At 39.2% G+C, this 12076-nt stretch overlaps 1 protein-coding gene across 2 annotated transcripts; it reads left to right on the top strand.

The window, feature by feature from the left end:
• Positions 1–5149: 5149 nt before the first annotated feature.
• On the top strand, positions 5150–11637 carry LOC130927897 (gastrula zinc finger protein XlCGF57.1-like). Of its 2 annotated transcripts, none has more exons than XM_057854008.1 (2): positions 5150–5236; positions 6896–11636. In XM_057854008.1, exon 2 carries the CDS (start codon positions 6974–6976, stop codon positions 8444–8446), a length of 1473 nt encoding a protein of 490 aa, XP_057709991.1. In that variant the 5' UTR covers positions 5150–5236; positions 6896–6973; the 3' UTR covers positions 8447–11636. The 2 variants fall into 2 exon arrangements, with proteins under 2 accessions (XP_057709991.1, XP_057710000.1); XM_057854017.1 differs by lacking the exon at positions 5150–5236 and adding an exon at positions 5804–6069 and having other exon boundaries at positions 6896–11637.
• Positions 11638–12076: the final 439 nt, after the last annotated feature.

Here is a 12076-nt window from a genome sequence, read left to right as displayed (position 1 = left end):
AATGAAAAAATGGTGTCTGTAAAAAAATCTACGGATATCTACCTCATAACTATCGCTTACTTGTATTTTTTTGTTACTATCGCATTTTCCCTGATATGTTAGATAATAAATAATCGGTCCAAACAGAGAAAAATGGAATAAAACGTTTGAAAGGGTAAATATATGAAAAAGAACATCTCAACCACTCCTTGATGGCTGCGATTTCTGCATCGCGACCCTTGTTATATTACCATGTTTCACCCATAAAATTCCCCCAAAAATCCAGCTGAGGACATTCACAGCTGTGTCTTGACACTATGTGATATATGCTACATGGAGTTTTTGGATCGAAACAAGGTAAGTACGCGATAATATCTAGTTAAAGTCGTGGCGTCTGCAATTCTGCTCTCACGTGCTTTCACCTCCAGTTAGGGTTTTGCTGTTTACATTTTTTTTTTAAATACCCTCCTGTTCAAAATTTTTCTTTCCCTAGAAAATTGAGACTTTAAGCTTTCCAATGATGTATCACACATACATTACGGACAATTTTGAAAGTTGGCCAAATTGGGGGTCTCAGAGCGGAACTTCAAGTCACCTTAGTGTTTTCCGCCATATGTATGTGTCACCACCGCTGGACTGGCCATCGGGCATACCGGGCATTTGCCCGGTGGGCCGATGGCGATTTTGGGCCGGTCCTGAATTTTTTTTTTTTTTTTTTTTTTCCTAACGGCATTAATCACATTGGTACACAAAACTGGTAGATCGGCCCATCAGTCAAGATTGGTTATGGGCTGGACCAATTACAAACGAGGGCCGATGCCCCCTCCCTCTTGATCAGAGATATCAGATATACATTAATTAGACATACAGAGAGAGGAGATAAACAAAATGGATAACTACAAGAAAAGGAAAGGAGGCGCGGAAAAAATTAGAGATAGAAAGAGACAAGCCCTTCATGCGGATGCCGCTAAATGTGTTAAAATAACACAAATGTTTGCCGGTGACGGAGCGTCCTCTTCAGTGACAGCAGCAACCGCAGGTTACGATGGCGGGGGTGGCCGACAAGTGGATGAGGGAAGGGGAGGCAGGAGGAGAGACCCGCGGCCGTCGGCGGTCCGAGTGGAGGGGAATCTGAACTTCAGGTAAGAAGTGTTGAACTGCAGTCTATCTGGTTCAGATATGAATTAAGCGTGGGTGTAGTTTATTTTCATTGCGCTCGCTAACTCTTAACACCGCCAGTAGTTATAATTAGGCCGTTAAGCATTTTAGCTAGCTGTGCATGCAAACTAACATGATGGGGTTTCTCTAATGCTGGACGGTTTCTATGATGCTATTCTAGTTGTAATTATGTTAGTGCTTAAGTAACTTTATTTTATTAATTTAGTTAAGTATTATCTCTATTTGTTAGGTAGTTAAAAACTTTATAAGGTCGAGCGGACGCGCCGGCGCGTCCAAGCACATAGCTTTTTTTTTTGTAAGACAACACAGGCAAGATCTAGCCTGGTAGTTTCCATTCAAACTTCTGTCAAAAGTGCGAAATCTCAACTATATGACAGTTCATGAGTGGTCTCAATTGGCCAAGTTAAACCATATTTATGATAAGTCGATCACTCCATACTTTTCATGATTATTTGTTTCACCTTTGAAGAGATTGTGCTATACGCTCGTACAAATTATGTCATAATGAGTCATGATCTGTTAACGAAAACAGCGATAATCATGTATAATTATAACAATGAACTGAAGTAAAATGTTCGTGTAACAGATTTCACCGCTTGTCAACGGTGTTTTTGATTACTTATCCGGGTGAGTCGTGTACCCATCACTCTGACTATGACGTGAAAATGATGAAGCAATCTTCCATTTCTACCGATTACATTATGATCTATAAAGCGATCCATTGATCAAACAATTCTGCCAAAGAGGGAGAATAACTGGTTTATCGATCTCTGGTTTGGTGCAGCAGGCATACCACATGGTAAGTGTATCCACATGGTAAGGACAGGCGAATATCTGGGACCTACAAGGGGCTCTAGTGGGAGGAAAAATGGCCTCACCAAAGAAATGTGGCAGAGGATCAATGAGATGGATCTGGGAGAGATAGTACATCTAATTAATACACTATAATGGAGGGATTATACAACTATTAATTATATTATTTATATAAAATGACGAATTTATAAATAATGACATCATGGAATAATGATATTATAATTTAGATAACATATAATAATCACTAGGGAAAAAAAGATACCAAATATGGAAAGGTAAACTGTTCTTAATATGAGACATAAATAAATAGGCACCCCAATAGAACCAGTTCTATTTATCTATACAGTGCCTTGCAAAAGTATTCGGCCCCCTTGAATCTTGCAACCTTTCGCCACATTTCAGGCTTCAAACATAAAGATATGAAATTTAATTTTTTTGTCAAGAAACAACAAGCGGGACACAATCGTGAAGTGGAACAACATTTATTGGATAATTTAAACTTTTTTAACAAATAAAAAACTGAAAAGTGGGGCGTGCAATATTATTCGGCCCCTTTACTTTCAGTGCAGCAAACTCACTCCAGAAGTTCAGTGAGGATCTCTGAATGATCCAATGTTGTCCTAAATGACCGATGATGATAAATAGAATCCACCTGTGTGTAATCAAGTCTCCGTATAAATGCACCTGCTCTGTGATAGTCTCAGGGTTCTGTTTAAAGTGCAGAGAGTATTATGAAAACCAAGGAACACACCAGGCAGGTCCGAGATACTGTTGTGGAGAAGTTTAAAGCTGGATTTGGATACAAAAAGATTTCCCAAGCTTTAAACATCTCAAGGAGCACTGTGCAAGCCATCATATTGAAATGGAAGGAGCATCAGACCACTGCAAATCTACCAAGACCCGGCCGTCCTTCCAAACTTTCTTCTCAAACAAGGAGAAAACTGATCAGAGATGCAGCCAAGAGGCCCATGATCACTCTGGATGAACTGCAGAGATCTACTGCTGAGGTGGGAGAGTCTGTCCATAGGACAACAATCAGTCGTACACTGCACAAATCTGGCCTTTATGGAAGAGTGGCAAGAAGAAAGCCATTTCTCAAAGATATCCATAAAAAGTCTCCTTTAAAGCTTGCCACAAGCCACCTGGGAGACACACCAAACATGTGGAAGAAGGTGCTCTGGTCAGATGAAACCAAAATTGAACTTTTTGGCCACAATGCAAAACGATATGTTTGGCGTAAAAGCAACACAGCTCATCACCCTGAACACACCATCCCCACTGTCAAACATGGTGGTGGCAGCATCATGGTTTGGGCCTGCTTTTCTTCAGCAGGGACAGGAAAGATGGTTAAAATTGACGGGAAGATGGATGCAGCCAAATACAGGAACATTCTGGAAGAAAACCTGTTGGTATCTGCACAAGACCTGAGACTGGGACGGAGATTTATCTTCCAACAGGACAATGATCCAAACCATAAAGCCAAATCTAAAATGGAATGGTTCAAAAATAAACGTATCCAGGTGTTAGAATGGCCAAGTCAAAGTCCAGACCTGAATCCAATCGAGAATCTGTGGAAAGAGCTGAAGACTGCTGTTCACAAACACTCTCCATCCAACCTCACTGAGCTCGAGCTGTTTTGCAAGGAAGAATGGGCAAGAATGTCAGTCTCTCGATGTGCAAAACTGATAGAAACATACCCCAAGCGACTTGCAGCTGTAATTGGAGCAAAAGGTGGCGCTACAAAGTATTAACGCAAGGGGGCCGAATAATATTGCACGCCCCACTTTTCAGTTTTTTATTTGTTAAAAAAGTTTAAATTATCCAATAAAATTTGTTCCACTTCACAATTGCGTCCCACTTGTTGTTGATTCTTGACAAAAAATTAAAATTTTATATCTTTATGTTTGAAGCCTGAAATGTGGCGAAAGGTTGCAAGGTTCAAGGGGGCCGAATACTTTTGCAAGGCACTGTATACCTCGCTGGGACCGTGGAGGGTTAAATATGTCAATGTTTATTAACTGATATAAGTGCAGTGCACTAGACAGTGTGAAAGCATTGTCACAAGAAAGTTTGTTTTCATTCATAGGCTTAATTGTCTTTCCATCAATACCTGGTGGGCCGGTCTCGGCTCAAAATGCCCGGGCCGATTTTTTGTCCCAGTCCAGCCCTGTGTGTCACTAAAGTGATCAATGAATGCATTGCAAGTGTCAGAATATATAAATTGTCTCGAGTTTCTGAGTTCATGCAGTTTAATATTCGCAATTAGAATGTTAATGTTAGAATGTTCCTTTAGAACACAAAAGGCTGATGTATCCGTGAACAATTTATTTCAAGAATAGACCGGTGTTGTTATTAGAAAATCTTTTATGCTGCACTTCTCTTTGTTTATTGTTTGTTCCGTTTCCAGACATTATTTGAAAGGTTTCAGGGAAGACGGCTTTATTACTCTTGTGCGTTATACAGTATAATTTTCCACTCTGATTCATTATGTATTTACTTCCCTTTTTTTTTTTTTTTTTTTTTTTTTAACCCCCCCCCAATACTTCCTCTGCTGTGAACCATTTTTTAGAGTCCTTATCTATTCAATATGGAAATCAACTTTCGCGTGTCGCTCGGGGGCATAGCCAATGTGTAGTCTGTATTTTGAATGAATTTAGTTATTACCATTGTATTTATCAATTCATTCATATCATAGCATTGAACAAAAAATACACAAATTATTTTTTCTGAAATATTGAAGCAGTTTTATATTTCGTTTATTAATGTGAACTGTCACAACCTGCTTTGAGTGGAAGCTTCTTGCCAACAGCGACCTCTCCTGGTCGTTGTTTGCGCCTCGATATAATTTTTCCTCGCACTCTTCTTTTTTTCCATATTTTTGGAATAATTAGTGCTCATAGCTAGCGAGTAAAGCTCAACCAAGTGAGTTGAAGCGAGTTTATTATTATGTTCTTTATTATTAATTAATAATATTATTGTTATTATGTATAGATTTACAGACAACGTTTGAACGTTCAAAATTGAGTCATTGATAGTTATGACTCAACTTTGGATTTGTTTACTGTTTTTATTGATATTTTTGAAGTCGAGTAATGTGAAGTAGTTTTAGTTCTAAACGCTTCAAAGTATGACACTGAAGTGTCATTGCCTTAACATTTCTACTTCCGGTTTACTTGACGCAACGTCCGTGTACCCTCGCCACACTGCAGTTCTTTCGTATTCCCTTCTCTTAACTAAACGAGCTCCTTCAAAGCATTTTCATCGGGTAAGTACCCAAGTAAGAATTTAATGGACTAAAATGTCCTATCTTAAGGCTTAGTGGAAGTCGTTTGGCTTTATGTAATAGCTCCCGGGGCTTGCAAAACTTTTTTTTTTTTTTTAGCTGAGCTCGCTAACCAGGAAACGCTAACGCATTTCGATTGCGTTGGCTTACCGCCACTTCTGAGTTGTAGGTTTTGTTTTCAGAGGGCTCGCTCGGTTCATTTTAGAAATTGGAGATGGAGAAACTGCGATGGGAGCTTTCCTGTGGGGCATACCGACCTAAGACCTGCCCAGTTTATTTTGGGGCGTTTTGGAGTCGCTTCCTGTAGATTTTTTTTAAATTTAATTTGATTTTTTATTAACAAAAACAACACAACAAAATAAACAACAATACAAACACAACTATACAGACAATACTAATACAAACCAAAAAACAAAAGAATTCAAACACAAATATTCCAGGGGGTATAAACATACCAAACATTGCGCTTCCTGTAGATTTGAGGACATTCTCGCAGTCGGCGTGATGTCACGATGACGTCGTGTCGCATCGCAACGTGTCGCCATTTTGAGAAGGGGGCACACACACATGAACATTCGTAGACAAACGTCTGAAATTCATATATTTAAGCTGTGTTTTGCGTCTTTTTTTCATAAACATGACTTATTATTATCACGAGTCACTTCCGACAGACGCAAGGAGGCGATACAACTTAAAATTAGCATGTATTGGCTTGCAAATCTGCCCATTCAAAGCTGATAGCTGGATAAACAATCCATAGGAATGGCCTGCAGTGGAGTTCGGAAACATCTACAACTACCTCATAAAGTCACCCAGTAAGTTGACCTTTATCAATTACGTGGAATATTTACTGTGTGGAACTGAGAAAATTGGTAGTATATATGAAGTGATTATTTCTGCCGTAACCGGTAATTCGCCTCCAAGCTTTATTTAGCCGTGAACCGTGGTAGTAGAACTAAATGGGGTGTCATGAGGCAAGAACGCAGTGTATGAGTCAAGTCACGGCAAAATAACCAATTCCCACCAGGCCAATATTATACCGATTGACCAATCAGAGCAGTTCACGGCAAAAGAAAAGTAATGCTTTGCGAGTTGTCGGTTATTGTGTATGGATACAAAATCCAACATGGCGTCCATCACAAAACGGAGAGCTTTTTAAGTTGAATATTCTTCTAAATAAATGCGTACATGCCGGAATTTCTATACATGTGAACGTAAAGCAGTCTAGAATGTTGGTTAAAAGCAAAAAAAACGGGCCGTTATTCATTTAACGTAAATATTTCAAGCTAAAGTTATGCTAATTGTTTTCGATTAATTTCTTTTTTTTTGGGTCACATTTCAAAGTGCATTCATGGTGCTATTTTATCTAATAATTATCTTGAATCCTCAACCAAATCTGTCTTGAGACACTCCTGCCTGCTTGTATACACTAAAAGTTTCGTTCTGTTTCCACCGAAATCTGGCGTTAGAATGCAGCGTGTGCTTGAGTTTATCTCCGTGAAAGCTGGCACGACTCTCTGCTTGGCCCGGCCCCCAACGGGAAGCCATGGTGCAATGTCTGTAGGAGCTGTCTTGTCAACTGATAGTGAAGTCTAAGCTACAGTTTAGTAAATCACATGATTTTTTTTTCTTCCCACTCAGCGTCCCGCAGACATCACTGAAGAAGATCGTCACCCTAAGAAACACCATTCCCTCCACTTTGAACAGGAGGAGTCGGAGATGTTTTGTATTAAACAGGAAGCGGAGCCATTCACCCCCAACATTAAAGAAGAAGAACAGGAAGAGAAAATCACCAAGTGTACAGTGACCGTCAGTGTGAAGAGCGAAGAAGTTGAAGGTCCAAGCGAAAAAGATGAAGGTCCGAGCGAAGAGAATGGAGCAGCGAAACATTCGAGCAACAGCTCATTTAGGCACCCGACAACAAATGGAGAGGGACAATCGCAACCAGAAGCCCTTTTAGCGCCACTTTCAGACAGCGACGACGTAACGTCACACTCTTCTGACTTTACCACTGATGAGGAGGATGACGACTTTGACCAAAATGCTTCAAAAACCTCAAACAAGTCATCATTGAATAGAAATGCAAAAGAACATGTTGGTGGGAAACCGTTTGCCTGCACACTTTGCAACAAAGGATTTTCTCAGAAGTCTCATTTAGTAACACATCAGCGTACACACACTGGAGAAAAGCCTTTTGTCTGCACAATTTGCAACAAAGGATTTTCTCGAAAGGCTCTGTTAGAAATACACACGCGTACACACACCGGAGAAAAGCCTTTTGTCTGCACACTTTGCAACAAAAGATTTTCTCGAAAATCTCACTTAATAATACATAAGCGTACACACACTGGAGAAAAGCCTTTTGCCTGCACATGTTGCGGTCAAAGATTCAAAGAGAAGAGAAATTTAAACAGACATGAGAGAACACATACTGGAGAGAAGCCTTTCGCCTGCTCACTTTGCGATAAAAGATTTTCTCAGAAGACTCTGTTAGAAACACACACACGTACACACACTGGAGAGAAGCCTTTTGTCTGCACAGTTTGCAACAAAAGATTTTCTCGTAAGTCTCATTTAAAAACACATATGCGTACACACACTGGAGAAAAGCCTTTTGTCTGCACATGTTGCGGTCAAAGATTTGCCGAGAAGAGAAATTTAAACACACACGCAAAAATACACAGTGGAGAGAAGCCTTTCCCCTGCTCCTTTTGTGAGAAAAGATTTTATTGTCAGTCTCAGTTGACAAGTCATATGCGTACACACAGTGGGGAAAAGCCTTTTGTTTGCACATGTTGTGGTAAAGGATTCACCGAGAAGGGAAATTTAAACACACATACAAGAACACACAGTGCAGAAAAGCCTTTCGCCTGCTCACTTTGCGACAAAAGATTTTCTCAGAAGAGTATTAGAGAGAGACATATGCGTACACACACCGGAGAAAAGCCTTTTGTCTGCACCTTTTGTGGTAAAAGATTTACCGAGAAGGCAAATTTAAACCAACACAATAGCACACACAGTGGAGAGAAGCCTTTCGCCTGCTCTCTTTGCGATAAAAGATTTTCTCAGAAGATTAATAAAGAAAGGCATATGCGTACACACACCGTGGAAAAGGGTTTTTTCTGCACATGTTGTGGTAAAACGTTCGTCGAGAAGAGAAATTTAGACAAACACGCAAGAACACACACCTGAGAGCCTTTTTCCTGCACACTTTGTGAGTAAAGATTTTTTTGAGGCATCGGGTGACAAAACCCACAATGGAGAAAAGCCATTTTTCTGCTCAGTTTGTCAAAAAAGATTCTGTCAAAAGGGAACTTAAAACAGACTCGCAAGATCACGCACTGGAGAGAAATCTTTTGGCTGCTCACTTTTTTCTCAAAGATTCACCTGGACTGGACTGTAGACTTCTTTATAGGCCTAACTGTTAGAGATCCCTAATATTCAGCACATCAATCGGACGTTGGAGATGTAATCTTGGGTGGGGTGGAATTTGGCAATTATGACGTGGTTCCACCAACGCACCACATCATCAGTTGCTTGCCTCAGAAATTGGGTGTTTCGGCCACTTACCACAAGACCTTCTGCTGAGGATGGCCCACCACAGGATGATCAGACCCGGGTGTGTTGTGTGCGGTAGCACCATGCAGCCATTTGGCAGTTTCAGCCACAACCAGTGACTTCTCCGTTTTGCTGTAGTGGCAAGTTCTTTAACCCTTTAACACCTAAGCCTATTTTGGCCGAATTTGCATGCATTTGATGTTGCCTTTATATTTCAAAGAAAAAATTGTTCACAATGGCCAAGTTGGGTCCCTTTTTTCAGAACACCTTGAACTTCATGTCCAAACTGTTGTTTTCTTCACTCACCAATTATAATCCACATGTTGGACCCAAAAAGACAAAAATCCAAAATATTTTTTCAAAATTTGTAATGTTGGTGTCCCATTGACAACCAAACATGCTTGAACAACCGTTTTGAAGCTTGATAATATTTATTCAACTTGTTAGGATAAACATTCAATAGAAGAAAAAAAAGATTGAATAGTTTTATGTTTGACTATTCAACACAAACAGCGGGTATGGTCATAGGCGTTTTTGGCCTTTACACATACTATGGTCAATACAGGTTATATACAGTGCAAAATAGTAAGAAAAAAAAAAAAATATATATATATATCATCTAACACAAAAAGGGTTTGGAGGATATCTCTTTGTGAAGTTAGGTATTATACCCATCTAAAGTATACGTACATGCAATCAAGCTTCTCGAACACACATCTATATAAAAATTGAAAAGATTCATAGTGAAGAAAAAAAAAATATATAACATTGAAAAAAAAGTATTTTCAAAAATATTGATAAGTAGTTCAGTTCAATTCAATTTTTTCAGGCATGCGACCCGATAGTTTTTTTTTTTTGCCGCACTCAATAAAGTTTGTTTTTGAACAGGCCACTGAGCTGCGTCACATACAACGTCACACAGCCTACTCTTCTGTTGTTTGAGCGCTGCTGTCACTTCTACTCGCCGAGACGCCGACTAATCACAGGAAAACAACAGCTCATACAGCTCATCCTATTCCTTGAGTTGATGAAAAAATGCATTAACTTGCGCTAAAATTAGTTTTCGATTCATCCTGCACATTTCAAAGTCGCTCGCGCAATCCAACCGGTGTTCATGCCTCCTTTTCCTTAGTTGGCGCCTAGCTCAGCAATTTATTAAAAATGTTCACATTCGGTTCGTCCTTCTTGACAATACAACGGATCTTGGGATATGTAGTCTTGTGCTGCTTTCGGTTTTTAAAAAGGACAAGAAATGATGGAAATATGGCGATAGATACATGGTATATGCAGCGTTTTAATGCATATTTATGAGTGCAATAAAACTATAAAATTCAAATGACACTATCTCCCGTTTTTCTTAGTCGATTGACTTCAAATAAAAACTGGTGTGGACATCAACTTCCGTACTTTCAAATGAGACCAACCAGCGGCGCGTGGGTGACGTAATTACAGCGTGACGAAGCTTCAAAGACGACATGCGTAAACGCGTCGCTGCCGACACGTTCGGTGTTAAAGGGTTAATTGCCTTTCGTTGGGCCTGCCCTCTGATCCATACTTCTTTCAGAAGACTTGTGGTGGACCTGGCTACAAAGCCTCTCAACCGACCTCCACTGGACACACCTTCACATTCCAGCCTCTCCTTTCTGCTTCATCTGCTAGATCGGCATATCACAATTTCTTCCGTTCAAATGCTTCATCGATGGCATCCTCCCATGGAACTGTCAGTTCAACGATGAAGACAAGCCGGCAAGACTTGGACCAAAGGACTAGGTTAGGGCGCACGTTGGTCGCTGCAATTTCAGATGGGAAGGTGAGCCTCTGGCTGAGGTCCACCTGCATTTCCGAATCCCGGGCTACGTCCAGTGGGCCTGGATCCAGAGGATATGACTTGATCCCTCTTTTCTCCCCTTCCTGAATGAAAGATGTTTTGTGTGGGAAGGAAGGTTGAGGTTTTGGAGGCTTGGCATTAGTGGAGATAAATCTTTTGGCTGCTCATTTTGCGCTCAAAGATTCATTTGGAAGGGGGATTTAGTCTTGCATTCAAGAAGCCACACTGGGGAAATACCATTGAATTGCAGTGTTTGACAAGAATTTAAATTCCTGCCACACATCTACAGTGAAAAAGGCTTTTCAATTTCCCTTGAACCTCTTTTGAAAAAGTTGTTGAAATAATTTTGCAGGTCCTGGTCTTTTTCATTATCCAATATTATCAATTTTTATTTTCTTTTTAATCAAATGAATTTGGTTTAGGTTAAAATACTTCATGTCAAGCTTGATCTTCTGTTCTAATTCATATTATGAGTTCTTTCCTGCTACTTTGAAATACCCAGATTTAGCTTTTGTCTCCTCTATTTGTTGCTTTTTTAAACTCTGTTGTAAAGTGACCTTGAGAATCTTAAAGGGGGCTTTGAATCAAAATGTATTAAACTGGTCAATAGTCAAATTTGTGCATGAAATATTTTTTCTGTTTGTAGCTAAATTGAGCTCATTGAATGAATGCATTTCAAGTGTCCAAATATAGAAATTCAATATTAAAAAAAATAAAAATAAAAATCTGTATGGAACATTCCCTTAGGACACAAAAGGCTGATAAATCCAAGAAATTTTTATTTCAATTATAGGCCTGTGTTATTATTTGAAAAACTTTGATGCTGCACTTCCCTTTGTTTATTGTTTGCTCAGTTTCCAAACTTTATTTAAATAGTTTCAGGGAAGACAGCTTTATTATTGTTCTGCATTGTATTATTTTCCACTCTGATATATTATAGAATTACTTGACCTTGTTTAGTGTTATTACTATTCATTTTCCCCCATACTTCCTCTATTGTGAACCATTTTCTAGAACTCTAATCAATAGAAAAATCAACTTTGGAGTGTCACTAAGGTGACATGGTCAAATTTTTGTCTATTTGGATTTTGAATCAATTTAGTTTTTATTTCCACTGTAAAAATATCAATTCATTTACAGCGTAGAATTGACAAACATATACTAATATTTTTATTTTTTCAGAAAATATTGATGCAGTTATATACTGTATATATAAAAGTCAAGTGACACAACTTGCTTTGAGTTGAGGCTTCTTGCGAACAGCGACCTCTTCTGGCTGTTTGTGACGATGTAATTTTTCCTGCACTTTTCTTTTTTCGTATTATCTGAATAATTAGGACTGAAGGCAAGTCATTGACAGTTATAATTCAAATTCGGATTTGTTTACCATATTTATCTACTATTTTTTGGAGTCGAGTGATTTGATGTAGTTTTGG

Source organism: Corythoichthys intestinalis, chromosome 1, assembly GCF_030265065.1.
Source record: "Corythoichthys intestinalis isolate RoL2023-P3 chromosome 1, ASM3026506v1, whole genome shotgun sequence".
Classification (NCBI taxonomy): Eukaryota; Metazoa; Chordata; class Actinopteri; order Syngnathiformes; family Syngnathidae; genus Corythoichthys; species Corythoichthys intestinalis.
The sequence above is the reverse complement of the archived record's forward strand: the minus strand, read 5'-3'. Positions and strand labels throughout refer to the sequence as shown.